The sequence below is a fragment of the Pollicipes pollicipes genome, unplaced genomic scaffold, assembly GCF_011947565.3.
Source record: "Pollicipes pollicipes isolate AB1234 unplaced genomic scaffold, Ppol_2.1 Scaffold_7231;HRSCAF=8579_pilon_pilon_pilon, whole genome shotgun sequence".
Taxonomy (NCBI): Eukaryota; Metazoa; Arthropoda; class Thecostraca; order Pollicipedomorpha; family Pollicipedidae; genus Pollicipes; species Pollicipes pollicipes.
Window position 1 is genome coordinate 23,966,193 of NW_023597034.1, and position 22,523 is coordinate 23,988,715.

The 22,523-nt window shown below is 46.3% G+C and overlaps 1 protein-coding gene across 1 annotated transcript; it reads left to right on the forward strand.

Moving 5' to 3' along the window:
* The first annotated feature begins 1,643 nt into the window (after positions 1-1,643).
* LOC119109876 (uncharacterized) lies at positions 1,644-2,397 on the forward strand. Its single transcript, XM_037233627.1, has 3 exons — positions 1,644-1,888; positions 2,101-2,121; positions 2,331-2,397. The coding sequence occupies exons 1-3, from the start codon at positions 1,644-1,646 to the stop codon at positions 2,395-2,397; spliced, it is 333 nt and encodes a 110-aa protein (XP_037089522.1).
* The last annotated feature ends 20,126 nt before the right edge of the window (positions 2,398-22,523 follow it).

Genomic DNA, 22,523 nt, shown 5'->3' on the forward strand with positions numbered 1-22,523 from the left:
GGGGCGGCAAGTCTCGCCTCCAGGGCTTGTTTGCCGCGTGGAGTGGCCTGATCGTCCGTCTGGACGTCCGGCACTTCATGAGGCGCTTCGCCCTCGGCGTCACCAGCGAGTCCCATCCGCTGTACGGCACGTTCATGTCCCGGCTGTCGCGTGCCTCTTCGAGGTGGGACGCCGGCGACGTCGCCCGCCTGCACGCCGCCAGCGGGCCGAGCTGGTGGCTGGCGGCGTGGAGGAGCCACCGGAGGCGGCCGTGCGGCAGGCGGTCAACAGGGAGGAGTTTGCTCGCCACTGCCGGCGCCGCACCCAGGGCGCCCTGCGGTCGGCGCATGCTCATCGAGCAGCTCCCTCCTGGAGCTGGCCGCCGCCACCGACACGCTCGGGGTGCCCCCTGCTCAAGCCGGAGATCCAGGCCATCTGGCAAGAGCAGAGGCGACACGTCGCCTGCCTTCAGGATCCGGAGGGTTGTCACTCTCTACACCCAGACCGGGTACATGCGGAAGGGCGGCGTCCGCCTGCCGGTTGTACCGGTGCGCTCGCGGCACGACCCTCCCTCGAGAGCTTCCACCTGCACCTGGCCCGCTTCATCCCAGGTGAGATGGCTGGTCCTCTGCAGCATGTCCATTGTCGTCAGCCGTATGGTGTGGTCGTGCGCCTGTTCACAACGTTGTGTGACAGTCTGCTTCATGGCGGCGTTCCACACATGGGTACTTGGTTTTGTTGCAGGCACGTCGGCCAACGCCGTCCACTTCCAGGCGTACCTGGTGGACGGCCTGACGCGCTGGAACGCAGCGAGGGCGGCGGACGCTCTCGGGGGAGACGGCAGTGCGCAGCAGCTGCGGACGTTCGACGTGCGCCTGCAGCGCCGTGTCACCGAGCTGTGTACGGGCCTCGGACTGCGGCAGGTGTTCCCCCGGTACCGGCCACCTGGCGAGTACACAGGTGAGAAAGGGGCAAGCACGGCCAGGTGGGCTTTATGCCACTGCCAGGATGTCGCATCATCCACGGCTCCGTCCCGTCTGTGCTTGCCACACGTGCGATAACGATGTCCCATTTCACAGGTGAGCGCGTCGGGGTCGAGTACCTGCACGCGCAGTCCGGGCCCGTGCTGCCGGCCGACGACGGGTCAGACGAGGCGGAGCGGGCCCTCAACGACGCCTGCGAGGACGTCGACGAAGGCTTTGAGGAGCCCGCCCTGCCCGACACGTCGCTGGCCGGCGTGGAGGTGGCCACCGTCGCCCGGCCCGCCGACCTGGACAACGCCACCTCCGACAGCTCGGGCGACTCGGACGGCGAAGGTGCCGTGCAGGTACGCCATGCCAGTGCTTCGTCTCAGTGACCTCCGGCGCCCGTCTGCACGCGTTCCTGTCGGCACATCTTGGCGCGCTCCAGCTCGTTTGCCGATGCTTGTCGGCGCCGCGTGCCTGACCTTGACAACTATGCCCGCTCTCAGGCGGATGTCGACCCGGCGGTGGACCACCGCGGCGTCCCCGGCTGGGACAGGGTGGACCGGCTGGCCGAGGCTCTGCTGGAGCTGAAGGGCCTGTCGGTGACGGCCAGCCAGGCGGCACGCATCCGCCAACTCTGGCTGGCCCAGCACGACGTTGGACAGGCGCCCGCTCCAGTTCCCGGCTGTGCCTCGGCGCATGTCGGGAGGCCGGGCTCTGCCACCGTCCCGGTCACGTCTGGTGGAGGCGCTTTGTCTGCGCCTGCTCCAGGAGTACCCGGGACCGCGGCGGCCCACCGCCAACCAGCCTCGCCAGGTGTCGCGCCGGCGCCTTATCCTGGCGGCGTACGACCGGGTGCGGGGGAGGCTGCACAACAGCCGAGCGCTCCTGGAGGGTACCGGCATCCAGCTGTACCCTCTCAACGAGAGCACGCTCGGCAAGTGGTGAGTACCTGGCGCGAGTGTGTTTTTTTTCAAGTGATACCAGCTCGCGTCCTCCTGACAACGCCAGTGACTGTGCCTAATATCCGCTGTCTTGCCACCTGAGAGTGATTGATTGGTTGATGCTCTGGTCGTTTGTCGAAGGCACAAGGCCGCACGCATCCGACGCAACTCATGTGAGTGACGCGCTGTTCGTCGTCTTTGGCAGGTTCAAGGACCGGACGCGTCTGGACGAGGTCCGCACGCTGCTGCAGGGCCGGGACCTGCCTGCCGAGCGACCCTTGGCGGCAGGACACCTACCCGCAGCAGCGACGCGTCCGGTCACGCCTCCCCCACGCCAGCATCCGGCCGTGCAGCTGCCGGAGCCATCCGACACCGTTGGCGAGGCGTCGGGTGCGCCGCCCGGCCAGCTCGCCGGCGCCGCCACCTCCTGCCGCGCCGACAGCACCGCCAGTCGTCGTGGTGCTGCCGTACGTTGCCGGTGGACGCAGCCGCCCTCCAGCGCCTCCTAGGCGCCGCTGCCGACCCAGCCGCCCTCCAGCGGCTCGTCAGCGCACCGCGCCAGCACCGGCGGCCGCGGCGCCCGGCCCAGCCGCGGCCGGGGGCATCGGTGAGCCGCCGCAGGTGCAGCCCCGCCCGGTTTCCCGCACCACCCAGTGGCGTCGCCGGCGCGGGGCTACCGCGGCGGCTGCCGCTGCCGCCGGTGATGCGCCGCCGCCGCCTCCTCCGCCCCGCCAGCGCAATGTCTACCGCTGCAGGGTGTGTGGGCGGCCCGTGACCGACGCCGGTCACACACAGTTTCCGCGGGCCAGCGGTTCTGCCCGCACAACCCCCTGCAGCGGCTGACGGCGGCCGAATGGCTGGCGGAGCGGCGGGCGGAGGCGGCGCGCAAAGGCAGGAAATGATGATGTATGTGTTTTGTCATGAGTTTGCCCAGAAACGTTTGCCAAAATACAGTTGGCGAAGTCGAATGTTGGCCTTTTTGTTGACATCACTGCAGTCTTGGCCATGAATCAGCAAATGTTGGTACTTGGTGTACGCACTGCTCGTTCACGCCTTCATCGCGCCCGGCGTGTAAACGCCCTCTTGTCGGCCGGCTGACGGCTGCGTTGCGTGGGCGCCGTCTACCGGCCGACGCAGCCCGCCGCCTGCCGGCGCGGTCTGGAACTCGCCTGTTTCCCCCCCCCCCTCCCCTTCCCCATCTTTTCCCTCCGCGACGGGGAACTTTATCCTCCAGTCGCTTGTCGTGCACTTACATACTAAATGGACCATGCCCTTTCATTCAGAAATGAAAAAGTCGCGTTTCGAAAATTTTCACTTTTCGACAAAATGGCCCGCCCCAAAAAAATTTTGGTCGGTCCACGGTGATCGGCAATGTTGTCAACAAGTGGTAACATCGGTTTACATCGTTTGCAAGTTAAAGCACCCTTCGATTTTCATTGGTTCGTTGGATATGAGTTTGGAACATTTTACTACCCGAAAAACGGCTGTTTTCAATCTGAACATGCATCCCATTTGTACGCGTCCTGGATTTCATATTGGCCCTCATACGGGTCCGTAAAAGAGTCGTTTCTGAAATGGGCCGTTTTTCGCATCAATGTGGCCGCGGCCAGATTTGTGATGACTTGCATGTTGACAACAGCGCCACTGAATGCTTGTTCCACACTGCGTATCGTCCTGCACCCGGCAATCTGCTTTCAAACGGAGCGGCTCTCAGAACCAAAACCATGGAAGTGTGCGTCCATCAAGATTGCTGTATGTTTCCAGCAACGCACTAATGTTTTACTATATGTCATTCGACGCGCAATCGCGCGCCGAACACCCTGGTATAACTTAGAAACATTAACGCAAGTATAGTTTTGAAGTTATTTCCAAAAAAACGCTATCAAACGGCACTCGATGTTGATTTTAGAATTGCTGCACAAGCTGTTTCCCTGCACAGAAACACTTGCCGCTGCACTTACACACTAAATGGACCATGCTCCGCTCATTCAGAGGATAAAGAGACGGGGTTTTGGAAAATTTTCATGTTCTTTACGATAAAAAGGCGCCCCCAAACACTTTTCCCGTCGGCACCCGGTGATAAAAATGTTGTCAACAAGTGGCAACATCGGTTTTCATCGTTTGCGAGTTTAAAGCACCCTTCGATTTTCATTGGTTCGTTAGATATGAGTTTTGAACATTTACTAACCCGAAAAACGGCTGTGTTCTATCTGAACATGCCTCCAATTTGTACGCGTGCTGGATTTCATATTGGCCATCATACAGTTCAAAGAAACGTACTTTTCTGAATGGCCCGTTTTTTCGCACCAAATTGGCCGCGGCCAGATTTGTGATCACTTCCATGTTGAAAACACCGATACTCAGTGCTTGTTTCCACCACTGTGTAATTGTCTGCATCGGATATCTGCTTTCAAACGGAGCGGCATTCAGAAACAAAAACATCGAAATTTGCGGCCATCAAGAATGCTATATGTTTGCAGCAACGCACTAATGTTTTGCTATATGTCATTCGACGCGCAATCGCGCGGCGAACACGATGGTATATTTTAAAACCGTAACGAACGTATAGTTTTTAAAGTTATTTCCATAACACTCTCTCAAACGGCGCCTCGATGTTGATTTTGCAATTGCTGCAACAAACTGTTTGCATGCACAGAAACACTTGCTGCTGCACTTACACATTAAATGGTCCATGCCCTTTCATTGAGAAATGAAAAAGTCGCGTTTAAAAAGTTCATTTTTTTCGCCAAAATGGCCCCCCGCAAAATTTTCCGTCAGCACCCGGTGATCAAAAATGTTGTCAACAAGTGGTAGCATCGGTTTACAACGTTTGCAAGTTAAAGCACCCTTCGATTTTCATTGGTTCGTTAGATATGAATTTGGAACATTTTACTACCCGCAAAAACGGCTGTGTTCAATACGAACATGCATCCAATTTGTAAACGTGCTGGATTTCGTATTGTCCATCATACGGGTCAAAGAAACGTCCGTTTCTGAAATGGGCCATTTTTCACAACAAAGTGGCTGCGGCCAGATTTGTGATCACTTGCATGTTGACAACAGCGCCACTGAATGCTTCTTCCACCACTGTGTATCGTCTGCATGAGCAATCTGCTTTCACACGGAGCAGCTTTCAAAAACAAAACCATGTTAATTTGTGGATATCAAGAATGCGGTATGTTTCCAGCAACGCACGCAGGTTATAGTATATGTCATTCGATGCGCAATCGCGCAGCTAACACGATGGTATAACTTAAAACATCAACGCGCGTATAGTTTTGAAGTTATTTCCATAACACGCTCTCAAACGGCGCTCGATGTTGGTTTTGCAATAGCTGCACAAGCTGTTTGCATGCACAGAAACACTTGCCGCTGCACTTACACACTAAATGGATCATGCTCTTTCATTCAGAAATGAACAAATCGCGTTTCGACAATTTTTAATTTGTTTCGAAAATTGGCCCCCGCAAAAAAACTTTCCGGAGGCACCTGGTAATCAAAAATGTCAACAAGTGGTAACACCGGTTTACATCGTTTGCAAGTTAAAGCACCTTTTGATTTTTTAATTCGTTAGATGTCAGTTTGGAACAACGTTTCTACCCCAAAACTGCTGTTCTCAATCTGAACATGCATCCAAGTTGTGCGCGTGCTGGATATCATACTGGCCCTAATACAGGTCGAAAAAACGTCCCTTCATGAAATAGGCGGTTTGTTTTCGCATCGAAGTGGCCGCGCCCAGATTTGTGATGACTTGCATGTTCCCAACAGCCCCACTGAATGCTTGTTCCACCACAATGTATCGTCTGCAACCGGTAATCACCTTTCAAACGCAGCGGCTCTCAGAAACAAAACCATGAAAATTTTGCAGCCATCAAAAATGCGGTATGTTTTCAGCACGCACTGTTTTACTATTTGTCATTCGACGTGCAATCGTGCGGCAAACATGGTAGTATAACTTAAACATTAACACACGTATAGTGTTGAAGTTGTTTCCAAAAAAACGCTCTCAAACGGCGCTCGATGTTGATTTTGGAAACACTTTGCCGCTGCACTTACACACTAAATGGACCATGCCATTTCATTCAGAAATGGAAAAATTGCGTTTCGAAAATATCTATTTTTTCGACAAGTTCCCCCCCGCCGAAAACTTTCGGTCTGCACCCTGTGATCAAAAATGTTGTCAACAAGTGGTAACATAGGTTTACATCGTTTGCAAGATAAAGCACCCTATGATTTTGATTGGTTCGTTAGATATGACTTTGGAACATTTAACTACCCGGAAAACTGCTGTTTTCAATCTGAACATGCATCCAATTTCTACGCGTGCTGTATTTCATATTGGCCCTCATACGGGTCGAAAAAACGTCCGTTTCTGAATTTGGCCGTTTTTCGAATCAAAGTGGCCGCGACCAGATTTGTGATCACTTGCATGTTGACAACAACGCCACTGAATGCTTGTTCCAACACTGTGTATCGTCTCCACCGACAATCTGCTTTCAAACGGAGCGGCTCTCAGATACAAAACCATGGAAATTTGCGGCCATCACGAATTCTATATAATTCCGGCAACGCACTAATGTTTTTACCATATGTCATTCGACGCACTATTGCGCGGCAAACACGATGGTTCACTTAACACATTAACGCACGTATAGTTTTTAAGTTATTTCTAAAAAACGCTCTCAAACGGAGCTCGATGTTTGTTTTGCAATTACTGCACAAGCTGTTTGCAGGAACAGAAACACTTGCCGCTGCACTTACACACTAAATGGACCATACCCTTTCATTCAGGAATGAAAAAGTCGCGGTTGCAGAACTTTCATTTTTTCGATAAAATAGCCTCTCCAAAAAATTCTGTCGGCACCCGGTAATCAAAAATGTTGTCAAAGAGTGGTAGCATCGGTTTACATCGTTTGCAAGTTAAAGCACCCTTCGATATTCATTGGTTCGTTAGATATAAGTTTGGAACAATTTACTCCCCGGAAAACGGTTGTTTTCAATCTGAACATGCATCTAATTTGTACGCGTGCTGGATTTCCTATTGGTCCTCATACGGGTCGAAATAAGTCCGTTTCTGACATGGTCCGTTTTTCGCATCAAAGTAGCCGCGGCCAGACTTGTGATCACTTGCATTTTGACAACAACGCCATTGAATGCTTGTTCCACCACTGTGTATCGTCTGCACGGGCAATCTGCTATCAAAGGTAGCGACTCTCAGAAACAAAACCGTGGAAATTTGCGGCCATCAAGAACGCTATATGTTTCCAGCAACGCACAAATGTTTTACTATATGTCATTTGTCGCGTAATCGCGCAGTATAATCGCGCGGAACACGATGGTATAACTTAAAACAGTAACGTACATATAGCTTTAAAGTAATTTCCAAAAGCGCTGTAACACGGCACTAGATGTTGACAGTGCAATTGCTGAACAAGCTGCTTGCATACACAGAAACACTTGCCGCTGCATTTACACACTAAGTAGACCATGCCCTCCCATTCAAAAACGAAAAATTCGCGTTTTGAAATATTTCATTTTTTTCGACTAAATGGCCGCCCGAAAATTTTTCGCTTGGCTCCCGGTGATCAAAAATGTTGTCAACAAGTGGTAACATCGGTTTACATAGTGTCCAAGTTCAAGCACCCTTCCATTTTCATTGGTTCGTTAGATATGAGTTTGGAACATTTTACTACCCCGAAAACGGCTGCTTTCAATCTGAAGATGCATCCAATTTGTACACTTCATGGATTGCATACTGCGCCTCATTCGGGTCGAAAAATGTCCGTTTCTGAAATGGGCCGTTTTTCGGATCAATGTGGCCGCGGCCAGATTTGTGATCACTTGCATGTTGACAGCAGCGCCACGGATTGCTTGTTCCACCACTGTGTATCGTCTGCACCGGCAATCTGCTTTCAAACGGAGCGGCTCTCAGATACAAAACCTTGGAATTTTGCGGCCATGAAGAATGCTATATGTTTCCAGCAACGCACTAATGTCTTACTATATGTCATTCGACGCGCAATCGCGCGGCGAACACGCTGGTTGAACTTAAAACATAAACGCACGTATCGTTTTGCAGTTATTTACAAAAAACGCTCTCAAACAGCGCTCGATGTTGGTTTTGCAATAGCTGCACAAGCTGTTTGCATGCACAGAAAGACATGGCGCTGCATTTACACACTAAATGGGCCATGCCCATTCAATCAGAAATGAATCAATTGCGTTTTTTAAATTTTCATTTTCTTCGACAAAATGGCCCCTTCACCAAAACATTCCGTCGGCACCCGGCGATCAAAGTTGTTGTCAACAAGTGTTGACATCGGTTTACATCGGTTGCAAGTTAAAGCACATTTCGATTTTCATTGGTTCATTACATATGAGTTTGGAACATTTTACTACCCGGGAAAACGGCTGTTTTCAGTCTGAACATGAATCTAGTTTGCACGCGTGCTGGACTTCATATTGGCCCTCATACTGGTCGAAAAAACTCCGTTTCTGAAATGGGCAGTTTTTGCATGAAAGTGGCAGTGGCCAGATTTGTGATCACTTGCATGTTGACAACATCGCCACTGAATGCTTGTTCCACCACTGTATCGTTGGCACCGGCAATCTGGTTTCAAACGGAGCGGCTCTCAGAGACAATACCATGGAAATTTGCGGCCATCAAGAATGCTATATGTTTCCAGCAACGCACTAATGTTTTGCTATATGTCATTCGACGCGCAATCGCGCGGCGAACACGATGGTATCACTTTAAAGATTAACCCAAGTATAGGTTTGAAGTTATTTCCAAAAAACCCTCTCAAACGGCTCTCCACGTTGATTTTGCAACTGCTGCACAAGCTGTTTGGATGCACAGAACCACCTGCCGCTGCACTTACACCCTAAATAGACCATGCCCTATCATTCAGAAATGAAAAAATCGCAGTTCCAAAATACTGATTTTTTTGGGAAACAGGCCTCCAAAAAAAATTTCCGTTGCCACCCGCTGATCAAAAATGTTGTCAACAAGTGGTAACATCGGTTTACATCGTTTGCAAGTTAAAGCACCTTTTAACTTTTTTTTCCTTCGTTAGATGTGTTTTTGGAACACGTTTCTACCCCCAAAACTGCTGTTTTCAATCTGAACATGCATCCAAATTGTGCACGTGCTGGATATCATGCTGGCCCTAATACAGGTCGAAAAAACGTCCCTTCCTGAAATGGGCCGTTTTTGCGCATCCAAGTGGCCGCGCCCAGATTTGTGATAACTTACATGTTGACAACAGCGCCACTGAATGCTTGTTCCACCACTATGTATCGTCTGCACCGGTAATAACCTTTCAAACTTAGCGGGTCTCAGAAACAAAAACCATGGAAATTTGCGAACATCAAAAATGCGGTATGTTTCCAGCAACGCAGTAATGTTTCACTATTTGTCATTCGACGTGCAATCGCGCGGCAAACACGATAGTATAACCTAAAACATTAACACACGAATAGTTTTGAAGTTGATCCGAAAAAAAACGCTCTCATACGGCGCTCGATGTTGATTTTGCAATAGCTGCACAAGCTGTTTGCATGCACAGATACACTTGTCGATGCACTTACACACTAAATCAACGATGACCTTTCATTCAGGACTGAAAAATTAGTGTTTGAAATTTATTTTTGACCAAATGCCCCCCCCCAAGTCTTTCGGTCTGCTCTGTGATCAAAAATGTCTTCGACAAGTGGAAACATTGATTTACATCGTATGCAAGTTAAAGCACCCATCGATTATCATTGGCTCGTTAGATATGAGTTTCGAACATTTTACTACCCGGAAAACGGCTGAATGCAATCTGAACATGCATCGAATTTGTAAGCGTGCAGGATTTCATGTTGGCCCTCATACGGGTCGAATAAACGTCCGTTTCTGAAATGGGCCGTTTCTCGAATCAAAGTCGGCGCTGCCAGATTTGTGATCACTTGAATATTGACAACATTGCCACTGAATGCTTGTTCAACCACTGTGTATCGTATTCACAGGCAATCTGCGTTCAAACGGAGGGCCTCTCGGATACAAAACCATGGAAATTTGTGTCCATCACGAATGCTATATATTTCCAGCAGCGCACTAACGTTTTACTACATGTCATTCGACGTGCAATCGCGCGGCGAACACGATAATATAAATTAAAACATTAACGAAAGTATAATTTTGAAGCTATTTCCAAAAAACTCTGAAACGGCACTCGATGTTGATCTTGCACTTGCTGCACAAGCTGTTTGCATGTACAGAAAAACTTGCCTCTGCACTTACACACTAAATGGACCATACCCTTTCATTACGATGAGAAAAATCGCGCTTCGAAAATTTTCATTTTTTTCGACAAACTGCCGTCGAAAAAAAATCGGTTGGCACCCGGTGATCAAATATGTTGTCAACAAGTGGCAACATCGGTTTACATCGTTTCCAAGTTAAAGCACCCTTTGAAAATCATTGGTTCGTTAGATATGAGTTTGGAACATTTTACTACCCGAAAAACGGCTGTTTTCCATCTGAACATGCACCCAATTTGCACCCCTGCTGGATTTCATCTTGGCCCCCATACGGGTTGAAAAAACGTACGTTTCTGAAATGGGCTGTTTTTCGCATCAAAGTGGCCGCGCCCAGAATTGTGATTTCTTTCATGTTGCCCTCCACGCCCCCCATGCCCTCCATGATTTTGCAATTGCGGCACAAGCTGTTTGCATGCACAGAAACACTTGCCGCTGCACTTACACACTAAATGGTCTATGCCCTTTCGTTCAGAACTGTAAAAGTCGCGTTTGGATAATTGTTATTTTTTTCAACAAAATGACCCCCCCCCAAGTTTTCGGTCGGCACCCGGTGACAAAAAAATGTTGTCAACAAGTGGTTACATCGGTTTACATCGTTTGCAGGTAAAAGCACCCTTCGATTTTCATTGCTTCGTTAGATATGAATTTGGAACATTTTACTACGCGAAAATCGGCTGTTTTCAACCTGAACATGTATCCAATTTGCACGCGTGCTGGATTTCATATTGGCCCTCATACGGGTCAAAAAAGTATGTTATTGAAATGGCCGTTTTCGCATGAAAGTGGCCGCGGCCAGATTTGTGATCACTTGCATGTTGAGAACAGCGCCCGTGAATGCTTGTTCCACCACTGTGTGTCGTATCCACCGGCAATCTACTTTCAAACGGAGCGTCTCTTAGAATCAAAACCATGGAAATTTGCCGCCATCAAGAATGTTATATGTTTCCATCAATGAACTAATGATTATTATGTGTCATTCGACGCGCAATCGAGCAGCGAACACCATGGTATAACTAAAAACATTAAAACACGTATAGTTTTGAAGTTAATTCGAAAAAACGCTCTCAAACGCCGCTCGATGTTGATTTTGCAATTGCTGCACAAGCTGTTTGCATGCACAAAAACACTTGCCGCTGCACTTACACACTAAATGAACCATACCTCTTCCGTCGGGAATCAAAAAGGCGCGGATGGAAACTTGGCATTTCTTTCGGCAAAATGGCCCCCGAAAAATTTTTCGGTCGGAACCCGGTGTTAAAAAATGTTGTCAACAAGTGGTAGCAACGGTTTACATCGTTTGCAAGTTAAAGCACCCTTCAATTCTCATTGGTTCGTTAGACATGAGTTTGGAACATTTTACAACCCGAAAACCTGCTGTTTTCAATCTGAAAATGCATCCAATTTGCACGCGTGCTGTATTTCATGTTGGCCCTCATACGGGTCGAATAAACGTCAGTTTCTGAAATGGGCCGTTTTTCACATCAAAGTGGCTGCGTCCAGATTTGTGATCACTTGCATTTTGACAACAGCGCCACTACATGCTTGTTGTACCACTGTGTATCGTCTGCACCGGCAATCTGCGTTCAAACGTTGGGCTCTCATATACAAAGCCATGAAATTTGCGGCCATCAAGAATGCTATATGTTTACAGCAACGCACTAATGTTTTACTATCTGTCATTCGACGCGCAATCGAGTGGCAACACGATGGTATAACTGAAAACAGCAACGAAAGTATAGTTTTGAAGTTATTTCCAAAAAAACCCTCTGAAACCTGACACGATGTTGATATTGCAATTGCTGCACAAGTTGTTTTCATGCACAGAAACATATGCCGCTGCACTTACACACTAAGTGGACCATGCCCTTTAATTACGAAATGAAAAAATCGCGTTTCGAAAATTTTCATTTTTTTCGACAAAGTGGCATCCCCGAAAAAATTTCGGTCGGCACCCGGTGACCGTAAACGTCGTGAACAAGAGGAAACATCGGTTTACATCGCTTCTAGGTTAAAGCACCCTTCGACTTTCATTGGTTCGTTAGATATGAGTTTGGAGCATTTTGCTACCCGAAAAACGGCGGTTTTAAAGCTCAACATGTATCCAATTGGTACGCGTGCTGGTTTTTATCATGGCCCTCATGCGGGTCGAAAAAACGTCCGTTTCTGAAGTGGGCCGTTTTTCGCATCAAAGTGGCCGCGGCCAGATTTCTGATCACTTTCATGTTGACAACAGCGCCACTGAATGCTTGTTCCACCACTGTGTATCGTCTGAACCGGCAATCTGCGTTCAAACGGAGCGGTTCTAAGAACCAAAACCATGGAAGTGTGCGGCCATCAAGATTGCTATATGTTTCCAGCAACGCACTAATGATTTACTATATGTCATTCGGCGCGCAATCGTGCGGCGAACACGATGGTTGAGCTTAAAACATTAACGCGCGTATAGTTTTGAAGTTATTTCTAAAAAACGCTCTCAATCGACGCTCGATGGTGATTTTGCAATTGCTGCACAAGCTGTTTGCATGCACAGAAACACTTGCCGCTGCACCAACACACTAAATGGACCATGCCCTTTCATTCAGAATAGAAAAAATCACGTTTCGAAACATGCATTTTTTTTATAAGATGGCTCCCCAAAAAACCTTTCGGTCGGCACCCGGTGTTGAAAAATGTTGTCAAGACGTGGTAAGATCGGCAAAAAAAGTTAAAGCACCCTTTGATTTTCATTGGTTTGTTAGATATGAGGTTGGAACATTTTACTACACGAAAAACGGCTGTTTTCAATCTGTGCTTCAAGTGTGTGCGCGTGCTGGATTTCATTTTGGCCCTGATACGGGTCGAAAAAACCTACGTTTTTGAAGTGGGCCGTTTTTCGCATCAATGTGGCCGCGGCCAGATTTGCGACCACTTGCATGTTGACACACAGCGCCACTAAATTTCTGTTCCATCACTGTGTATCTTCTGCACCGGCAATCTGCTTTCAAACGGAGCGGCTCTCAGAAACAAAACCATGGAAATTATGGGACCATCAAGAATGCTATATGTTTCCAGCAACGCACTAATGTTTTACTATAAGTCATTCGACACGCAATCGCGCGGCGAACACGATGGTATAACCTAAAACATTGATGCACACATAGTTTTGAAGTTGTGTCCAGAAAACGCTCTCAAACGGCGCTCGATGTTGGTTTTGCAATTGCTGCACAAGTTGTTTGTATGCACAGAAAAATATGCCGATGCACTTACACACTAAATGGACCACGCCCTTTAATTACGAAATAAAAAAGTAGCGTTTCGAAAATTTTGATTCTTTTCGACAAAGTGTCCCGCCGAAAAAATTTCGGTCGGCACCCGGTGATCATAAATGTTGTCAACAAGTGGAAACATCGGTTTATGTCGTATCCAAGTTAAAGCATCCTTCGATATTCATTGGTTCGTTAGATATGACTTTGGAACATTTTACTACCCGAAAAACGGCGGTTTTAATTCTCAACATGTATCCAATTTGTACGCGTGCTGGTTGTTATGTTGGGCCTCATACGGGTCGAAAAAACGTCCGTTTCTGAAATGTGGCGCTTTTCGCATCAAATTGGCCGCGGCCAGATTTGTGATCACTTCCATGTTGACAACAGCTCCACTGAATGATTGTTCAAACACTGTGTATCGTCTGCACCGGCAATCTGCTTTCAAACGGAGCGGGTCTCAGAACCAAAACCATGGAAGTGTGAGGCAATCAAGATTGCAATATGTGTCCAGCAACGCACTAATGTTTTACTATATGTCATTTGGCGGGCAATCGCGCGCCGAACACCCTGGTATAACTTAGAACATTAACGCAAGTATAGTTTTGAAGTTATTTCCAAAAAACGCTATGCGGCGAACACGATGGTATAAGTTAAAACATTAACGCAAGTATAGTTTTGAAGCAAATTAAAAAAACGCTCTCAAACGGCGCTTGATCTTGATATTGCAATTGCTGCACAAGCTGTTTGCAGCCACAGAAACACTTGCCGCAGCACTTACACACTAAATAGACCATGCCCGCTTTTTCAGAAATGAAAAAACGCGTTTGAAAAATTTTCTTTTGTTCCACAAAATGCCAATTTCCTTGCCAAAACTTTCCGTCGACACCCGGTGATCAAAAATGTAGTCAACAAGTGGCAACATCGGTTTATATCGTTTGCAAGTTAAGGGAACCTTCGATTTTCATTGCTTCGTTAGATATGAGCTTTGAACATTTTACTACCCGACAAACGGCTGTTTTCAATCTGAACTTGCGTCCAACTTGCACGCGTGCTGGAATAGATATTGGCACTCATACAGGTCGAAAAACGTCCGTTTCTGAAATAGGCTGTTTTTCGCATCAAAGTGGCCACGGCCAGATTTGTTATCACTTGCACGTTGACAACAGCGTCACTGAATGCTTGTTCCGCCACTGTGTACCGTCTGCACCGGCAATCGGGTTTCAAACGCAGTGGCTCTCAGAAACAAAACCATGGAATTTTGCGGATATCAAGAATGCTATATGTTTCCAGCAACGCACTAAAGGATTACTATATGTCATTCAACGCGAAATCGCGCGGTGAAAACGATGGTATAAATTGTAACATTTACGCACGTATAGTTTTAAAGTAATTTGGAAAGAACGCTCTCTAACGGCGCTCGATGTTGATTTTGCAGTTGCTGCACAAGCTGTTGGATGCACAGAAACACTTGCCGCTGAGAATAGACCCTAAATGGACAATGCACTTTCATTTAGGAATAAGAAATCGCGTTTCGAAGATATCCATTCTTTAAGACAAAATGGCCCTCCAAAATTTTTTCGATCGGCACCCGGTGAACAAAGTTAATGCCCTCAAGTGGCAACATCGGATTACATCCTTTGGAAGTTAAAGCACCCTTCGACACTCATTGGTTCGTTAGATATGAGGTTGGAACAGTTTACTAGACGAATAACAGCTGTTTTCAATATGAAAATGCCTTCAATTTGTGTGCGTGCTGGATTTCATTTTGGGGCTCACACTGCTCGAAAAATGGACCATGAATGGACCATGCACTAAATGGACCATGCCCTTTAATTACGAAATGAAAAAGTTGCGTTTCGAAAAGTTTCATTTTTTTCGAGAAGATGTCCACTTTGCCAAAACTTTCTCTCGGCACCCGGCGATCAAAAATGTTGTCAACAAGTGGTAACATCGGTGTACATCGTTTGCAAGTTAATATACCCTTCGATTTTCATCGGTTCGTTAGAAATGAGTTTGGAACATTTTACTACCCGAAAATCGGCTAACACGATGGTATAACCTAAAACATCAACGCACGTATAGTTTTGAGGTTATTTCGAAAAAAAACGCTATCAAACGGCGCTCGATGTTTGTTTCGCAATTTCGGCACAAGCTGTTTGCATGCACAGAAACACTTCCCTCTGACCATACACACTAAATGGACCATGCCCTTTCTTTCTAATTTGAAAAAATTGCGTTAGGAAAATTTTCATTTTTTCGACAAAATGCCCCCCCCCCCAAGTTTTCGGTCGGCACCCGGTGATCAAGAACGCTGTCAAGAAGTGGCAACATCGGTTTACATCGAATGCAAGTTAAAGCAACTTTCGATTTTCATTGCTTCGCTAGATATGAGTTTGGAAAATTTTACTAACCGAAAAACGGCTGTTTTGAATCTGAACATGCATCCAATTTGTACGCGTGCTGGATTTCATATTGGCCATCTTATGGGTCTAAAAAACAACCGTTACTGAAATGGGCCGTTTTTCGAATCAAAGTGGCTGCGGCTAGATTTGTGATCACTTGCATGTTGACAACAGCGACACTAAATGCCTGTTCCAACTCGGTGTATCGTCTGCACCGGCAATCTGCTTTCAAGCGGAGCGGCACTCAGAAACAAAACCATTGAAGTTTGCGGGCATCAAGAATGCTGTATGTTTCCAGCAACACACTAATGTTTTACTATATGTCCTTCGACGTGCAATCGCGCGGCGAACATGATGGTATAACATAAAACATTACCGCACGTATACTTTTGATGTTACTTCCAAAAAAACACTCTGAAACGGCGCCCGATGTTCATTTTGCAATTGCTGCACAAGCTGCTTGCATGCACAGAATCACTTCCCGCTGCACATACACACTAAATGGACCTTGCCCTTTGATCCGGAACTGAAAAAATCGCTTTTCGAAAATTTTAATTTTTTTCCACAAAATGGCCGCCCCCAAAATTTTTCCGTCGGAACCCGGTGATCAAAAATGTTGTCCACAAGTGGCAACATCGGTTTACATCGTTTGCAAGTTAAAGCACCCTTCGATTTTCATTGGTTCGTTAGATTTCAGTTTGGAACATGTTGCTACCAGAACAACAACTGTTATGTATATCTTATGTATATGTATATGAACATTGTTATGCTATGTTATGTATATGAACATTGTTATGTTATGTTATGTATATGAACATGCATCCATTTTGCACACGTGCTGGATTTCATATTGGCCCTCAAACGGGTCAAAAAAACCTTCCTGTCTGAAGTGGGCCGTTTTTTGCATGAAAAAGGCCACGGCCAGATTTGTGATCACTTGCATATTGACAACAGCGCCACTGAATTCTTGTTCCACAACTGTGTATCGTCTGCATATGCAATCTGCTTTCAAACGGAACGGGACTCAGAAACAAAACCATGGAAATTTGCGGTCATCAAGAATGCGATATGCTTCCAGCAACGCACTAATGTTTTACTATATTTCATTCGACGCGCAATCGCGCGGCAAACACGATGGTATAATTTAAAACCTTAACGCACGTATAATTTTCAAGTTATTTCGAAAGAACGCTCTCAAACGGCGCTCGATGTTGATTTTGCAATTGCTGCACAAGCTGTTTGCATGCACAGAAACAGTTGCTGCTGCGCTTACACACTAAATGCACAATGTCCTTTCGGTCAAAATTTAAGAAAATAACTCTTGGAAAATTTCCTTTTTTTGCTAATAAATGCCTCCCCAAAAATTTTGATCTTGAAATTTTCATCAAAAATGTTGTCAACATGTGGCAAGATTAGTTCACATCGTTTGCAAGTTAAAGCACCCTTCGATTTTATTGCTTCGTTAGACATGAGTTTGGAATATTTTACTACCCGAAAATCGGCTGTTTTCAATCTGAACATGCATCCAATTTGTACGCGGGCTGGATGTCATATTGGCGCTCATACGGGTCCAAAAAACGTCCGTTTCTAACTTGGGCCGTTTTTCGCATCAAAGTTGACGCGGCCAGATTTGTGATCACTTGTATGTTGACAACAGCGCCACAAAATGCTTGTTCCACCATTGTGTATCGTCTCCACGGGCATTCTGCTTCTAGACTGAGCGGCTCTCAGAAACAAAACCATGGAAATTTGCGGCCATCAAGAATGCTATATGTTTCCAGCAACGCACTAATGTTTTACGATATGTCATTCGACACGCAATCGTTCGGCGAACGCGATGGTATAACTTAAAACATTAACGCAGGTGCAGTTTTGAAGTTATTTTCAACAAACGCTCTCATGCGGCACTAGATGTTGACTTTGCAATTGCTGCACAAGCTGTTTGCATGCACTGAACCACTTGCCGCTGCACTTACACACTAAATGAACCACGCCCTATCATTCAGGAATAAAAAAAATCGCGTTGCGGAAGTTTTCACTTTTTGGACAAAAGGGGCACCCAAAAATTTTTCGGTCGGAACACGGTGATAAAAAATGTTGTCAACAAGTGGAAACATCGGTTTACATCGTTTGCAAGTTAAAGCACCCTTCGATTTTTGTTGGTTCGTTAGATATGAGTTTGGAACATTTTGCTACCCGAAAAACGGATGTTTTCAATCTGAACATGCATCCTGTTCTTACGCGTCCTGGATTGCATATTGGGCCTCATACGGGTCGAAAAACATCCGTTTCTGAAATGGGCCGTTTCTCGCATCAAACAGGCCGCGGCCAGATTTGTGATCACTTGCATGTTGAAAACAGCGCCACTGAATGCGTGTTCCACCACTGTGTGTCGTCTGCACCGGCAACCTGCTTCCAAACGTAGCGGCTCTCAGAATCAAAACCATAGAATTTTGCGGCCATCAAGAATGTTATATGTTTCCAGCAACGCACTAATGTTTGCTATATGTCATTTGACGCGCAGTTTTGCGGCGAACACGATGGTATAACTTAAAGAATTCACGCACGTATAGTTTTCAAGTTATTCCGAAAAAAACGTTCTCGAACGGCGCTCGATGTTAATTTTGCAATTGCTGCACAAGCTCTTTGCATGCACAGCAACACTTGCCGCTGACAATACACACTAAATGGAAAATGCACTTTCATTAAAAACCAACAAATCGCGATTCGAAAATAATCATTTTTTTCAACAAAATGGCGCCCACCTCAAAATTTTCGTTTAGCACCCTGTGATCAAAAATGTTGTCAACAAGTGGAAACGTCGGTTTACATCCTTTGAAAGTTAAAGCACCCTTCGATTTTCATTGGTTCGTTGGATATGAGTTTGGGACATTTCACATCCCGAAAACGACTGTATTCGAACTCAACATGGATCCAGTTTGTACGCACGCCGGATTTCACACTGGCCCTCATACGGGTCGAAAAAATGTCCGTTTCTGAAATGGGCCGTTTTTCGGAGGAAAGTGACTGCGGCCAGATTTGTGATCACATGTATGCTGACAACAGCGCCACTAAATGCTTGTTCCACCACTGTGTATCGTATGCACCGTCAATCTGCTTTTAAACGGAGCGGCTCTTGGAAACCAAACCATGGAAATTGGTCGCCATCAAGAATACTATGTGTTTCCAGCAACGCACTAATGTTGTACTATTTGTCATTCGACACACAATCGCGCGGCGAAAACGCTGCTATTACTATAAGCATTACGCACGTACAATTTTGAAGTTATTTCCAAAAAACTCTCTCAAACGGCGCTCGATGTTGGTTTTGCAATTGCTGCACAAGCTGTTTGCATGCACAGAAACACTTTGCGCTGCACTTACACACTAAATGTACTATGCCCTTTTGTTCAGAAATGTAAATGTCGCGTTTGGATATTTTTTTTTCAACACAATGCCCGCCCCCCCCCCCCAAGTTTTCGGTCGGCACCCGGTGATCAAAAACGTTGTCAACAAGTGGCAACATCGGTTTACATCGATTGCAAGTTAAAGCAGCCTTCGATTTTCGTTGCTTCGCTAGATATGAGTTTGGAACATTTTACTACCCGAAAAGCGGCTGTTTTCAATCTGAACATGCATCTAATTTGTACGCGTGCTCTATTTCACATTGGCCCTCATACGTGTCGAAAAAACGTCGGTTTCTGAAATGGGCCGCTTTTCGCATCAAAGTGGCTGCGGCCAGATATGTGATCACTTGCATGTTGACAACAGCGACACTAAATGCTTGTTCCAACTCTGTGTATCGTCTGCACCGGCAATCTCCTTTCAAACGGAGTGGCTCTCAAAAACAAAACCCTGGAATTTTGCGGCCATCAAGAATGCTGTATGTTTCCAGCAACGCACTAATGTTTTACTATATGTCATTCGACGTGCGACGTGCAATGAAAAAATCGCGATACGAAACTTTCTTTTTGACCAAATGGCCCCCTCCCAAAATTATCGATCGCCTCCCGGTGATCAAAAATGTTGTCAACAAGTGGTAAAATCGGTTTCCATCGTTTGCAAGTTAAAGCACCCTTCGATTTTCATTGATTCGTTAGATATGAGTTTGGAACATTCCACTTCCCGAAAAACGGCTTTTTTCAACCTGAACTTGGATACAATTTGCACCCGTTCTGGATTTCATATTGGCCCTCATACGTGTCGAAAAAAGTCCGTTTCTGAATTGGGCCGTTTTCGCATGAAAGTGGCCGCGGCCAGATTTGTGATCATTTGCATGTTGACAACAGCGCCCCTGAATGCTTGTTCCACCACTGTGCATCGTCTGCACCGGCAGTTTGCTTTCAAGCGGAGCGGGTCTCAGAAACAATACCATGGAAAATTGCGGCCATCAAGAATGCGATATGTTTCCAGCAACGCACTAATGTTTTACTCTATGTCATTGGACGCGCAATTGTGCCGCGAACACAATGGTATAACTTAAAGCATTAAAGCACGTATAGTTTTGAAGTTAATTCCAAAAAACGCTCTCAAACGTCGCTTGATGTTGATTTTGCAACTGCTGCACAAGCTGTCTGCATGGACAGAAACACTTGCCGCTGAACTTACACACTAAATAGACCATGCCCTTTCATTGAAAAAGGAAAAAGTCGCGTTTAGAAACATTTCATTTTTTTCGTCAAAATGGCCCCACGCAAAGTTTTCCGTCGGCACCCGGTGAACAAAAATGTTGTCAACAAGTGGTAACATCGGTTTACATCGTTTGCAAGTTAAAGCACCCTTCGCTTTTCATTGGTTCGTTAGATATGAATTTGAAACATTTTACTACCCGCAAAGCGGCTGTGTTCAATCCAAACATGCATCCAATTTGTACGCGTGCTAGGTTTCATATTGTTCCTCATACGGGTGGAAAAACGTCCGTTTCCGAAATGGGCCATTTTTCGCATCAAAGTTGCTGCGGCCAGATTTGTGATCACTTGCATGTTAACAACAGCGCCACTGCATGCTTGTTCCACCACTGTGTATGGTCTGCACGAGCAATCTTCTTTCAAACGGAGCGGCTTTCAGAAACAAAACTATGTTAATTTGTGGATATCAAGAATGCTATATGTCTCCAGCAACGCACTCAGGTTACAGTATATGTCATTCGATGCGCAATCGCGAGGCTAACACGATGGGATAACTTAAAACATTAACGCACGTATAGTTTTGAAGTTATTTTCATAACACGCTCTCAAACGGCGATCGATGTTGTTTTTGCAATAGCTGCACAAGCTGTTTGCCTGCACAGAAACACTTGTCGCTGCACTTACACACTAAAGGGACCATGCCCTTTCATAAAGAAATGAAACAATCGCGTTTCCACACTTTTTACTTTTTTAGCAAGTTGGCCCCCACAAAAAACTGTCCGGAGGCACCCAGGAATCAAAAATGTTGTCAACAAGTGGAAACATCGGTTTACATCGTTTGCAAGTTAAAGCACCCTTTGATTTTTTTTGTTTCGTTAGATGTGAGTTTGGAACACGTTTCTACCCCCAAAACTGCTGTTTTCAATCTGAATATGCATCCAATTAATGCGCGTGCTGGATTTCATACTGGCCGTAATACTGGTGGAAAAAACGTCCCTTCCTGAAATAGGCCGTTTTTCCGCATCGAAGTGACCGCGCCCAGATTTGTGATGACTTGCATGTTGACAACATTGCCACTGAATACTTGTCCCATCATTATGTATCGTCTGCACCGGTAATCACCTTTCAAACGGAGCAGCTCTCGGAAACAAAACCATGGAAATTTGCGGCCATTAAAAGTGCGGTATGTTTCCAGGAAGGCACTAATGTTTTACTATTTGTCATTCGACGTGCAATCGCGCGGCAAACACGATGGTGTAACTTCAAACATCAAAACACGTATAGTTTTGAAGTTATTTCCACAAAAACACTCAAACGGCGCTCGATGTTGATTTTGCAATTGCTGCACAAGCTCTCTGCGTGCACAGAAACACTTGCCGTTGCACTTACACACTAAATGGACCTAAATGGACCATTCAGAACTGGAAAAATTGCGTTTCAAAATATTTTTTTCTCGACAAATTGCCTCCCGCCCAAAGCTTTCCGTCTCCACTCTCTGATCAAAAAAGTTGTCAACAAGTGGTAACATCGGTTTACATCGTTTGCAAGATAAAGCACCCTATGATTTTCATTGGTTCGTTAGATATGAGTTTGGAACATTTTACTACCCGAAAAACTAATGTTTTCAATCTGAACATGCATCCAATTTCTACGCGTGCTGTATTTCAAATTTGCCCGCATACGGTCGAAAAAACGTCCGTTTCTGAAGTGGGCCGTTTTTAGAAACAAAGTGGCCGCCGCCAGATTTGTGATCACTTGGATGTTGACAACAATGCCACTGAATGCTTCCTCCAACACTGTGTATCGTCTCCACCGGCAATTTGGTTTTAAACGGAGCGGCTCTCAGATACAAAACCATGGAAATTTGTGGCCATCAAGAATGCTATATAATTCCGGCAACGCACTAATGTTTTACTATATGTCATTCAATGCGCAATCGTGCGGAAAACACGATGGTTGAGCTTAAAACATTAACACAGGCATAGTTTTGAAGCTAGTTCCAAAAAACGCTCCCAATCGGCGCTCGATGTGGATTTTGCAATTGCTGCACAAGCTG

Excerpts from the sequence above, each read along its gene's own strand:
- LOC119109876 (XM_037233627.1), top strand. The coding sequence starts at position 1,644 with ATGTCGGGAGGCCGGGCTCTGCCACCGTCCCGGTCACGTCTGGTGGAG. Across the intron at positions 1,889-2,100 it reads GAGAGCACGCTCGGCAAGTG|GACCGGACGCGTCTGGACGA; the intron begins GTGAGTACCTGG and ends GGCAGGTTCAAG. Across the intron at positions 2,122-2,330 it reads ACCGGACGCGTCTGGACGAG|CACCGCCAGTCGTCGTGGTG; the intron begins GTCCGCACGCTG and ends CCGCGCCGACAG.